Source organism: Zalophus californianus, chromosome 8 (genome assembly GCF_009762305.2).
Source record: "Zalophus californianus isolate mZalCal1 chromosome 8, mZalCal1.pri.v2, whole genome shotgun sequence".
Taxonomy (NCBI): Eukaryota; Metazoa; Chordata; class Mammalia; order Carnivora; family Otariidae; genus Zalophus; species Zalophus californianus.
Window position 1 is genome coordinate 132,071,784 of NC_045602.1, and position 13,706 is coordinate 132,085,489.

The following is a 13,706-nucleotide window of genomic DNA, read 5'->3' on the forward strand; positions in this document are numbered from 1 at the left end:
ATACTGAGGGGCACCTGGGTTGGCTCAGTTGGTTAAGCATCTGATTCTTGGTTTAGGCTAAGGTCAGGATCTTGCCCCGTATCGGGCTCTGCGCTTGGTGCGGAGTCTGCTTGACCTTCTCCCTCTGCTCCACTACCCCCTGCCCCCACCACCGCATGCTCTCTCTATCTTTCTAAATGAATAAATAGAACCTTTAAAAAAATACCGAATAAATGATACAGATATATGATTCGACATAGTTTATCTCAGTGAAGGTATCTATATCATGCACATATTTTGAAGTCATTTTTTATTTAAAGCTGTGCTAGGCAGAGCTGATAATGAGATTGTGAGACTATATTCCAAGATGCTTTGCAAAGTCGTAACATGATGTGTACCATCTTTATTCTTGTCAAGTTCATCTAACAAACATCGCTGCATTCCAGGCAGTGTACCAGGTGCTGGGAACACTTAGTTGCATAAGACACAGCCACATCCCTCAAGATCACCATTTCCATACATGAGAAGGGTGAGTGTGGTGAAGAAATTTTTTCAAACTTCATGTTGTAACCATTAGTAGATTAGAAAACAATTTAATGGGTCGAAACCAGTATTGAAAACAACAAACACAATACGATAGAAAAGAATACAAAACACTAATGTATGGTCTGTGCTGTGAAAACAGCGAATTCTTTGTTGCTTTCACGTGCATGTCTATCAGGTCAAGGTGTAAAATCTAGTTCTTACTGCGGGTCATAGTCAAATTAGACTATGGGAACAGGGGATCGGGGAGCAGCCTCTACAGTTCCATGTACTCGATGATTTCCTGATATAAACTTGGATAGAAAAAAATATATCCGGTTTCTATTCATGGCATATCATCTTTGCTAGCTGAGTTTGCTCTCTACTAAAGAAACTTGACAAGCCCTCCTTGGACCTTGACACAGATATGCGACTGAATTTACAACAGGTAACTCTTAGGAAACTCCTTTTCCCTTTGAAAGGACACTATGACCATGGAGGTACACTACCTGAAACTCTGGAAGCTATCTGGAAACCACATGTGGGCAGACTTGTGAACCAAGCTAACAATACATGGTAGGCCCTGGAGAATGACTCGTCCTGGAGTATGAAGACGTTGAACCAGTGTAAACCCCCCACCTCTAGAATTCTCACTATGCTCAAGAAATAATATATTCTCCTCATTAACTATGCCACTGGTGATTGGGTGGGTTTTTTACTCGCAGTCAAAGGCACCCTAAATGATAGACTACCCAAATTCCATCATGCAGGAAGACCATTTCATTTAGTTTATAATTCTTTATTTCTCACTTTCTGAGAACTTAGAAAATATACCGTTTTATTTAGCATCTTTACTATTGACTGCCTGTATAGTCTTCTATCCTTACGATGCCCCCTCAGGCAGGCAGGATCTTCCTTTTCTGGATGAAAACACAAGGTTTGGAAATGACTGAGTGCTACAGGTTTTAGCAACTGATGGATCTGGATTACGGTTCTGCCACTAACTTAGCTGTGTGGTCTTGGGCAAGTAACTTAACTTCTCTGAGCTCTAGCTCCCTCATCTGTTAAATGGCAATAAAAATACCTACCTTCTTGTGTTGTTATAAGAATCAAAGCAGATAAAATATGCCAAATGCTTACTACCCAGCCTATGAAAAATGAATTATTGAAAAGTGAGGCAATTATTATTATTTGACTTGACCACACAGCTAATAGGTGGTAGAATCTGAACTCAGCCCTGGATCACTCAAATTCCTACACTTGCACATCAACTCTGCTGCTGAAGACAGTTCATATCAAATGTTTCTTAGTGCTAAATCCATACAATTTATAAAAATTACAGTATCATAGCTAAAAACCTTGCCCTCTCCATAATTTGCATAACTTAGAACAGAGTTTCCTCCGTACTGACAAAGTCTTTTGGGGCGGGCAGTTCTCTTTACCTGTTGGAATGGCATGACCTTGAGGCTGTAAGGTAGACAAAACAAAATAAAAGCACAGCTTAAAGTTCACTTGGCGTGCCAACATGGGAATTAGGTGGTTTTTAAATTTTTTAAATTTTAACTTGTCATTTCCAATGTTGCACATCCTAACATTTAAAAGAATTAAATAGAAATTTCCTCAGACAAATATTCAATTTCACCTAGTCACAATCCCATCGCACAAATTTCAACAATTTGGTCAAAACATAATGTTGAGCATGAAAAGTATGGGCTTGGGGGATGGGCAATTCTCTTTAGCTATGTAGCTTGGAGTCAGTGACTTGGTTTCCCTAAAGCTTGGATTTTTTCCTCTGTAAAATGGTAAAGATATAGGAATTCCCGCTTAAGGTTTGATGTTTCGATAAGACACTTCCTTCAAAGCAATTTTGTTACTGAATTTGACTTAATGTATAGCATAAAAAACAAATACTGGAGGATTCATTCAGCCTCACGGAGAACCTGACATTGAAGGTGAAGTGAATTTTTGGTAAAGAGAGAGAGAGAGAGAGACAGAAGGAGAAAATGTGGGGAAGAAGGTGGCATCTGCGCAGGTCACATGGGGGGCATTCTGACTGGGTACCTTTAAGCGAATAATGGCAAATACATTTGGAAACACAGAGGAAAGCCGGTGGAGACCGAAGAATGTCAGACTAAGAAACCATGGCTTGCAGGCAAGGGCACTGAACTTCTATTTTTGCTCAAATAATTTTATAACTCCTGCACCTTTTGGTTTCCTTTAACTCAAATCGAGACTTTGGGTTGAAAGCTACATCGGTTTCAAATTAGATTCAACAGTGCTGTCTCCGTGAGCTTTGGTTGAGAACTATGGAAAGGCAGAGTAAAAAGACAAAAATGTTGATTAATGGGGGGAAAACCATGATGCTAATAATAGCTGAATTTTCTTTTTCTCAAAATGCAGCGTCTCGGTGCTGAGTTTTCTACATGGCTTATCTCTTTTAACTTTTACAAGTGTGAATAATGGGAAAATGTGCTTGGCACTATTGATATCTCCATTTTACAGACAAAGAAACCAAGGTTCAGAAAGTTTTAGTCACTTGTCCAAGGTCACACAGCCAGTAGGCAACAGAGGCTGAGTTGAAACCTTAAGCTACTTGACTACAATGCTTATGTTTTAATTCCCTACCTTACACCATGTAGGATTCTGGAAATCTTGGTTCTTTAATTCCATTTCCACCGCTAAATAGCAGGGGCAGGGTGGAGTTGCCATTAAGTGAGATGAGGAAGCCTGTGGATGACACAGGTAGGCATGCTGTTGCTTGTTGTTAGGTGTGAGAGAGGAGTTCAGTTTTGCTCATGTTGGGCGAACCTTCAAATGGAGATGTCGAAATTCAAGTACCCATGTCAAGAGGCAGCTGGATACTTAAGGCTCAACTTCGGGGGTGGATCTAGGCTGCAGACATGAATTTGGGACTTGTCAGCAGATAGCTGTATTTAAACCCTTGGGACTGGGGCTGTCTCTACGGAAGTAAGTGTAGTCAGAGAAGATGTCTAGGAATTGAAGATTGGGGAACTCCAAGGTTCCCCAGTCTTTGAGGATAAGATCCAGCAAAGGAGATTAAAGAACTGCGGGCAGTGTGGGGGCGGTGAGGGACCAGGTGAGGAAGGGTGTCTGATGTGACTGGCGAGGCCGGTCGGACGGGACTGAGACATCCCCGGTTTGGCGGCCACGGTGAGGGCCCCGGGGAGTTGCGACATCATGGCCACTTCGACAAGAACAGTTTTCGTGGAGGATAAAAGCGTTCAAGGGAGAAAAGGATACGAGGAAGCAAAAACACGGGGTCTTTTTCTTAATACCTGTAGTCGGAATGAATTTGAGGATCGGTGTCACTTCTCACAACGTCCCTTTAAAAAATTACCTCTCTCACTAGATGATATGATCTTTGAAGGACTAGAATGGGATTTACTTTAAAATGCTTTGCCAAGGTTGGTGTTTAAATAATAATTGGAGAATTTAGTTAAACTTTTAAAGAAAGGCATATTCTTGTTTAAATCTCCTGAATCAGCTTGGTAACAGGTTAAGCCCCTCCCCCTCCCCCAACTCAAAGATGCTTCTGGAATTCCTGGTTGACAACAGACATGTAGCGTTTGTTTTTTTTTTAACGGATAAAGACCAAATTTTCATTACGTAACTTTTTATTTTTTTGCAATGAATCTCTTAAATGCATATCTTATAGCTCTGGTCCAATTGTTGAGGGGCTAGAAAAATTAAAAAAAAAAAAATTCTCGTCCCTGCCAACATGTTCGTTTGTGTGAATCACAGCTCAGTGAAACCCTTCAGGCATATAATTTATCTTTTCTTTGGCCTATGTAGTAAATGCTTCATTTGTTCATGAATTCTGCCCTTGTTTTAATTATGCTATGCTCTGAATGTAGTTTTATGAGGCACAAAAATAAGATTGTCGTTCTGAAAACACAGAAGATTTGTGTGCTTCTCCCAGAATGAAATGGTGGCATCTTTCTCCCAATTCACAGCTCTGCAGGTTTGCAGTTGGAATTCCAACCCAGGAAGAAGCATGCAGTGAGACTGGGGGAAAGGGTTTGTGTGAGTGGGAGAGAAGGGGCAGCTGACACACGGCTGAGCCCAGCGCATAATCTACGCTAAGAATTCTCAATCAATACATTGACGGCCATTTCCGCATAATGCGGTACTCCCACCAAGAAAGCCATTGATGGAGAAGTTTTATTCATGTTATTTTCTGAGGACTGGATTCTCTCATTACACTCATGGAACAATTGATTTCTCCCCCTCCCCTGCCCACTACAGACCACGCAGGCAGGGATCGGATGAGGAACATCAATAATCAGAAGGCCGTTTCTGTTTAGAAGCTTTGCAGGTATATGTACTTGAATATCCACAAGTTCACAGACTAACAGAGACAATAAATGGCTACTTCCTGGCTTTTCCATGTTTTATATGCATATAGTACAGAGTGGGTACTCAATATTCAGATTCCAGTGATACTACCAATAAAAACATGGACATTTGTAGTGTAACAAATGCAAACTTTACTGGTGAATCTAAGGGAGCGGACTCACTTTTTCCCAAAGGAGGATAAGTTACAACTTGGGGGTCTTCTGAGAGGTCCTGGTAACTTTAAAATATCGCCCAAAGGCTTGACGATATCAGATACCTGCCATGCTCCCAACATAACCCCCCATCTTCTGAATCAAATCTCATTTTGGAACTCACTCCACTCAATTCAGGTGCCGGTCCTAAGAGTCTTTAATAAAAAAAGCTGGGTTGATAAAGTACAACTCTAAACTGTTCTTTGCTTTTCTTAGAATGGGAATGGATTGATTGCATTGGGGTTTTATGGTTAAAAACGTTCAAGGGTCAGGTATCAGATGCTAACCTGTTTTTCTTAATTAAGGTGGGGGATCTGGAGAAGTCACTAGACACCTGTCCCAAGATAGTAAAGCTCAGTCCTTCATCTTCTTCCCATAAATAACTCCATCTTTTCCTGACTCGGGCAATGGGTTGGCTTTGGATGCCCAAGTGAATGGAACATGTAACTATTCACCAAGTCATAGCCTCCCAATGGCCTCAGGATCCATGACCAATAATGAGAACTCAAGAGTTTCTGCTCAGAATCAAGCAGTAAATAGTTTCTCACATATTCATGAATACTGATGACTAGTTTCTAGCCCCAAGACAAGTAACTTTCCAGCTCCAGGTTTATACATTTGATGGAATGCTCCCCGAGCCAGTGAGGCCAATTCTCTTTGTGTCTGAGCATCTTCTGCAGCACTCGGCCTCCCCAGGGAGAGCACTTGGCACCCCGCACAAGGATCTCAGGGGTTTTGTACCTCTTCTCTTGTAGGATCACAAAGTCCCTGAGGACAAGGGCTCTGTCCCGGCCATCTCTGTAGCCCGTCTCACGTGTACCTGGCAGTGTCATACCCAGTAAAGATGTGATGCCTGGATGCATTTGAAGACCTACTTTGAATTATACGGAAAGCTATTCAGTTGGCCCTGAACTGGTACATTCAGGGAAATGGGCATTTGAAGGACAATTTTTTAAACTTTTGAAAGAAAATCTGAAAAGCAGTTCTTGGAGAAGAAATTTACAGAAACAGCCAGAATGCTGATAGTAAGAGCCTGAACACACAAGCCTGATTATCTTTCCCCAGTTGTAACTGTCCAGAATGTTTAGCTGGTGCCTAACATTTATTTTTTTTTTTAAAGATTTTATTTATTTATTTGAGAGAGAGAGAATGAGAGATAGAGAGCACAAGAGGGAAGAGGGTCAGAGGGAGAAGCAGACACCCCGCTGAGCAGGGAGCCCGATGTGGGACTCGATCCCGGGACTCCAGGATCATGACCTGAGCTGAAGGCAGTCGCTTAACCAACTGAGCCACCCATGTGCCCTGGTGCCTAACATTTAAAATATAATTCTTGACACCATGCTGGTGCATTGAAGCCGCAGACTAATGTGATACTCAGTTTCTTTAAGGAGAATAATCGATGTACGGTGTTTAGAACAGAGCCTGCTATAATGTAAGTGCTCAATAAATGACAGCCAGTGTTATTAGCAACAGGGAATGCAATTAGTTGTTATTAAGACAACTATATTAACAGCCATGATATAGAACCCTGTAATGAAAAACAGCCCCTCTAATTTTTTCCTGCTTCTAACCTCAATGACTAACTGCATTCCCAAATTTTTGAAAAATACTGTTATTTAAAAGTCCAGTGACTAAAAAAAGTACCTTAAAATACACCGTATCAACTCTTACTTCCTTTTTCATTCGAGGAGTTCCTTTCTTGGGCCAAATACAAACAAACTCTCTCAAGATAAAAAGCCAATGTTCTTTTTTAAGATCAAAAGAACCTGCCTTTCTTTGTGCGGGGGTAGGGGTGGGGTGGGGGGTGGAGCAGCTGATTCCAGATACCTCCTGAAAAAAATATCTAGTTTTTACAAAGATATTACTCCAGCTTGTTGGAAAATAATTAGTACATAAAAGAGTCTGCCCAGAGCTGTAAAAGCTCTTTATTTAAACCCACACTTTGGTGCAAAAGATAGTTAAAGATCAATCCAGGCTATTAAAAAGAAGAAATGAAATGTATTCCAACGAAAGCCTATAAACATACGGAATGGGGAACAACCTACTGAGACCAGACAGGGCAGTGAAGTCTTTTAGGGACCATTTTTATTCTGCTAACGCCTTCCCCTCCAGACTCCATTGATCATAAATGCAACTTGTCTTCCTCCATCTTTTGATAAATGGAAGGACGAATTCATCTGTATGTAACTCACCTCCTCTCTTCTTTTACATAAAGCAGATGTCACAGCTGTTATTGCTCTTCAAACAGATGTTTCCGCCCACAGGAACATGGGGGACACTCCACTACAATGTGCTATTTGTTCTAGAGGGGTCGACAGCTTGATGCCTTGTCAGGGCCCCTTGGCGACTGCCGAGCGATTTGGTGCCATTGTCTTAGCCCGTCGGAGCCTACCCCCGCCACCCTGAGCTGGTGTTCACAAAATGGATTGCCCCTGTCCAGCACTTACCCTCTCTGCAGGGACATCGTCGGATGGCCTGGACAATCCGGAAACTTCCCGGGCCTGGTCTTGACGCTCTGCGCCCTTGGCTTCCCGGTGGCTCTTGACTGGTGCCTTTTCCCGTCCCTTGTCCAGCTTGAAGAGTTTGTCCAAAAAGCTGGAGTCCTCAGGCTTGGAGGGGGCCACTCCTCCCGACTCAGGTGAGACAGGCGCTGGTCCCCAAGGGGCAGAGAAGCCTCCGTCCCCGGCCGGGCTCTGGCCTGGGGTTTTATGTGGGTCGTGGCCCAGCGCAGCTGCTACCGGAAGTGCCACACTCTCACTTGGTTCTTTGTTCCCTAGAGTGTCACTGGAGCTGACATCAAGCTTCACTGATCCAGTGGATGAATCCGTGGCTCGGTCTCCAGTACGTCCTGGTACAGGCCGAGAGAGTGTCAAGAAAAAACGAGATTTAGCAGCTGGTGCCTCGGGTTTGGCCTCTTTCCCAAGATTCTTTCCGTTGGCATCTGCAACAGCGCTGATCTCCATTGTCTTGGGGGAAGAAGTGGCCACATTATCCTCCTTGACACTTATTCCCAAGTCGACTGTAAACACAAACATAAACAGCGGTTATTCAACCCGGCGAGGAAATTCAAGGAAGGATAATGGACTCCAAACGTTTTATACACAGAGGCCATGATGAAGCAGGGGCTCTGTTGTTGTCCACTCACTCTGTGAAGCAGAACTTGGTTATCTAGAACTCCTCTGACCCTGCTCTTCTGGGTAGAGAGGAAGCGGGGGGGGGGGGGGGGGGGCGGCGGTTACAGAGGAGGACAGCCGGTTGGCGGAAGGTACATCCCAGGTGTCGTACTAGTGACTCGTATTACTTTTCCGGTGGTAGCTTTGGAGGAATCTCATGAGAAGCAAATTGTCGTGATTTCATCGGGGAGGCAGCACAGTGGTCAGGAGCTTGGGCTCTGGAGCTAGAACAAGGTTTCTCCACCTCGGGACTATTGACATTTGGGGCCGGATCATTCTTTGCTATGGGTGGTTAGCAGCGTCCCTGGCCTCAGCCCAGTAGATGCCAATAGCCACCCCCCCCCGCCCCGCCCAATTGTGACAATCCAAAATGCCTCCAGACATTGCCGTATGTCCCCTGGGGTGGTGGGGGCGGGGCAAAAATCACTCACATATGAGAACCACTGAGCTAAATTGTCTCTTGGAATCTGAGTTACTTAACTGTCCTGTGCCTCAATTTTCTGGCAAAGTGAGGCAAATGGTAGAACTTACCTCCTAATGTTGTGATGCAGATTACATGACAGAACAGTGCCTGATGCATGTTAGTTGTTATCATTATCCCCAAGTGAGAAAAGTGGCTGCCACAGAGGTTGGTCCACGTCCCCACAGCTGCCTGGTGAGCCGCTAAGTCGCAGAGTCTGGGTATGGGCAGAGACCCGGCTCCGACAATTGTGCTCTGTCTTACCATCAGGCCTGTATTAGCCTAAGCTGGTGGAAGATTTTAAAAAGTAGTACTCAGAAAGTTTCCACGTTGAAGGCTGGAAGGGCAAGCGTCCACACAGGGCCACAAATTGGACCTCTGGCCAGCATGGAAACAGAGGCATAGGTTAGTGCCAGGACTGCATGTGGAAGTGGGCTCGGCCTCCTCCTCCGCGGTGGGGGGAGGGGGGGAACTGCTTCCAGCATCCTGCTGTTTCGGCTTTGACCTCAGCATGGGTCTCACTGAACTGCTTTCTTTCCTAGGTGCCTTTTATAAAGCAGTGCAATATTCAGGAAAAAAGGAGAGACCATGAATTTTGGAATGAAAGTTAAAGAATCAAGATTCTCTGCTGATAAATTGTGTGACCTTGGTCAAATCACAAAAAAATCTTTGAACTTCCTCGTACATAAGATGGGAATGGATCAGCTCCCTTGCAGCAGTACTGGGATGTTTAAGGGAAAAGACATATGCAACGACTCTGGCACACTGTCTTTTCTGTAGTAGATGCTTAAGAATTTTTTTTTTTAAGATTTTATTTATTTATTTGAGAGAGAGAGAGAATGAGAGATAGAAAGCACGAGAGGGAAGAGGGTCAGAGGGAGAAGCAGACCCCCTGCCGAGCAGGAAGCCCGATGTGGGACTCGATCCCGGGACTCCAGGATCATGACCTGAGCCGAAGGCAGTCGCTTAACCAACTGAGCCACCCAGGCACCCCTAGATGCTTAAGAATTGACAGAGACTATGATTTAAGGATTCTCCCACCCCTTTGCCAGCATTGTGTTTTGCTTTATACAGCTGTAGCCAGTCACTTTTATTTTCTTATTTTTATTTTTTAAAGATTTTGTTTATTTCTTTATTTGAGAGAGAGAGAGCAGAGAGAGTGAGCACGAGAGGTGGGGAGGGGCAGAGGAAGAGGGAGAGGGAGAAGCAGGCTCCCCGCTGAGCAGGGAGCCCGATGCGGGGCTCGATCCCAGGACCCTGGGATCATGACCTGAGCCGAAGGCAGACACTTCCCTGACTGAGCCACCCAGGCGCCCTGCAGCAGATCACTTTCACAATTTGTTTGCAGGAAAACAGAGAAAAGGACAAAAAGAGAAAGGGGAGAATCTTTTGCTCTGCTCATATTGCTCGTTAATATGTGTGAGAAACACACACACACAGGTACACACTTTTATTAGCAATTGTTTTTGCCCAACTCTGGTATCTCTCAGTGTCTAGAGTCAGGACCAAACAAAAAGGAGAGAGAGAAAGGGAGAGCCGGATCTCTATGTAGAATGCTCATTGCTGAGGAGCACGGAAGAGATGGTTCAGAGGCCAGTGACAAGCACTAGGGGTTCCTCACCATCTCAGATCCCAAGGAAGTCACCCTGTAGGAGCACTGGGTATGTCCTCTAGCTCTTCTTGTCTAGCTTTTCCTGTGCTCTAGGAATTCATAATCGTGGTAAACACTGTACTCAGGGAGGGAGAGTGGGAATAAGGAAGTGATAGATGGAGGTGTCAGGGTGCCAAGTAAGCCAGGCAGGCAGCTGAAGCATCACAGTGAATATAAATGAATCGCGGGGACGGTCCATGCCAGGAGAAGAGGAAACAGTTGACAAAAAGGCAGAGACTGAGATTCAAAACAAGGAAGGGCTTTTCAAAATGCCGAGAGCATCAGCCAATCTCTTTCCCTTTTTCCTCTCTTCCTTACTCTCCAGCCAGGAACCGAAAGAGCTAGTGGTAAGAGTGTTACACTCAGAGAAAAAGTCTTTAGGAAAAAAAAAAAAATCTTCCCAAAGACAGACTTTTTAAAAATTGAGTTATATTAGTTTCAGGTGTACAATGTAGTAATAATCCGATACTGGTATACACTATGAAGTGATCACCACAGGTTACCATCTGTCACCATGCAATTGACCCCCTTCACCCAGTTGAACCCCCTCTCAGCCCTCTTGATTCCTCTGATAACCACCGCTCTGTTCTCTGTATCTCCAAGTCTTGTTTTGTTTGTTCATTTGTTTTGTTTTTTACATTCCACATACACGTGAAATCATATGGCATTTGTCTCTGTCTGACTTATTTCACTTAGCATCATATCTTCAAGGTCTATTCACGTTTTTGCAAATGGCAAGATTTTCTTCTTTTTTCTGGCCAAGTAGTATTCCCAACAACACCTGTTATTTCTTGTTGGGTTTTTTTCTCATAGTAGCCATTCTGACAGGTGTGAGGTGATATCTTAGCGTGGTTTTTATTTGAATTTCCCTAATAATTAGTGATGTTGAACATCTTTTCATGTACCTGTTGGCCATCTGTGTGTCTTCCTTGGAAAATGTCTATTTAGATTCTCTGTCCATTTTTAAATCAGATTTTCTTTTTGCTATTGAGTTCTTTATGCATTTTGGATATGAATCCCTTATTGAATAAATGATTTACAAATATTTTCTTCTATTCAGTGGGTTGCTTTTTCATTGTGCTGATGACTTCCTTTGTTGTGCAGAAGCTTTTTAGTTTGATGTAGTCCCTAGACAGATTTGTTAAAAAGTGCCAATATATTGCTTTAATAAAGGATAAATTCTTTTCATCCAGGTATCTAGACTAGCCCTCAAGGCATTTAGAAATTACAGCAGATGCAAACTTTAGCTCTTGATATTAGAGAATGGGGAAAGTATTTTTGATAACTTATAAGAACTAGGACTTCCTAGATGGGACATTCCATAAGAATGAAGGTCTGCCCTCCAAACTTGAGTGAGTGTATCACCCACAGCTTCCATTTCCTTTACTAAAATGCTTATCTCCTCCTAAAATGATCTAAGCTAGACTAATCCTGTGGCTTTTGCTGAACCCATTAGAACAGAGTTACATTCTTTATGCTTGGATTGGCAAACCAGTGGGGGTACATCTGTAAATGGTGGCCTTGGGTTTCACATTCACAAGTACCTGCCTCAGAACAAACTCAGATGAAAGCAGAGCCAAAAGATTCAAGGAACAAATGCCCAGTGATAGAATTTGAATACCTGGATCCAGCTATGCCTGAAGATGAAATTTACCATTACGTGGCCAACAGATTTTTTTTTTCACTCATGCCAACTTAAATTAAGTACATACTCAGTGACTTGGAGAGAATTTCACGGAATTGGCCAGTACCATTTCACTTGTCAAGTAATAGCAAACAATCGTCTCCCTGGGAAGCTGTCTCTAAGCTCTTCAAGTCTGTCCAGGAAGCAGTTAGTATGGAAGGGAGGAAGGTAAAGAGAATGAAACAGGAGGAAGTAAGTTACAAGGAGCTGGATAGAGACGCCACCAACTCTTTGTCTTCGCAGTAAAAGTGAAGGGAAAAAATCCACTTCAGGAAAGAAATTACCACTTTTGAGACCTCCGATAAACATTGGAAACAAAATATGTCCTAAAACATCGATTTAAGTGCACATGCATGCACACACATGCACACACTGACACTCACACACATCCAATCTGTGAATGAATAGGAAGAAAACCCACTGGAGTTACAAGGTTTATACTCTTGCAAAGATGAGTATTGTTTACATGCCTTCCTCACATTATTATGGAAAGAATTAAAAAGTTCCTTCAGGACGATGGGAACTAAGCTTTCAATTCCTATAAGCAATCTTGAGAGAAGCTCATCTTGAATCTGGTTTCAATAAAAAGTTTTCTCATAAAGCAGACAAACAGATGACATACCAAAGAGATTTTACTTTCCTTGGAAAAAAAAATGTGTAAGAGTTTAAGGGAGATGAAAAGGAATCAAGTAAGAATGCAGATGACAGCCCTCAAATATCTAGAAGAGTTGAACATTTTGATCTTCTTAGTGCAGAAAATATATTTCGTATTATGTGCTTTTTAAAAGAAAGTCATTGTAGGCAGACATGGGATTGAGAACTTATTTCCAGTGGCATTTTGGTGTCATTGTTAAGAACTTAGATTCTGGAGCCGAGGACCTCGGTTTGACTCTCAAATATGAAATACAGATGGTCCTCGGCTTACAGTGCTGGGACTTGGTTTTCGGCTTTACAATGTGCAAAAGTGATACTCATTCAGGAGAAACTGTACTTGGAGTTCTGAATTTGGATCTTTTCCTGGGTTAGCGATATGCAGGGTGACCCCCTCTGGTGATGCTGGGTAGTGGCAGGTCCCAGTCAACCAGGTGATCATGAACCTGTACACTGACAACCCTTACAGCCAGTCTGTCTTTCCCTTTCAGTGCAAATTCAGTACATTTCATATACATGCCATACTCAACACTTTTTACCAAATAGGCTTTGTGTTAAATGATGTTACCCAACTATAGGCTAATGGAAGTGCTCTGACCATGTTTAAGGTAGGCTAGACTAAGTTATGATGCTTGGTAGATTAGGTATAGTAAATACATTTTCTTTTTTTAAAGATTTTATTTATTTATTTGAGAGAGAGAGAGAGAGAGAGAGAGAGAGAGAGAGAGCATGAGCCAGGGGGAGGGGCAGAGGGAGAGGGAGAAGCAGACTTCCTGCTGAGCAGGGACACTGACATGGGACTCAACCCCAGGACCCTGTGATCATGACCTGAGCCAAAGGCAGATGCTTAACTGACTGAGCCACCCAGGTGCCTATAAATACATTTTCAACATACAATGGATTTATCAGGAGGTGGTCCTATCCTAAGTCAAGGAAGATCTATCTGTGATCTGGCTAAATTACTTTATATCTCTATGCCTCAATTTTCTTATAAAATGGTCAAGAAAATAACAATGCC

At 43.0% G+C, this 13,706-nt stretch overlaps 1 protein-coding gene across 9 annotated transcripts in view; it reads right to left on the reverse strand.

Annotated features, from left to right (window-relative positions):
- Window positions 1–13,706, reverse strand: part of BCAS1 (brain enriched myelin associated protein 1) — a 94,469-nt gene that overhangs the window by 51,837 nt on the left and 28,926 nt on the right. For 8 of the 9 annotated variants that reach the window (XM_027621401.2, XM_027621410.2, XM_027621409.2 and 5 more), the window contains one exon: window positions 7,517–8,088. In XM_027621401.2, coding sequence (XP_027477202.1) covers window positions 7,517–8,088 — 572 coding nt within the window. Of the gene's footprint in view, window positions 1–7,516; window positions 8,089–8,773; window positions 8,838–13,706 lie in introns of those variants that run through there. The other variant, XM_027621404.2, reaches the window with a different exon arrangement.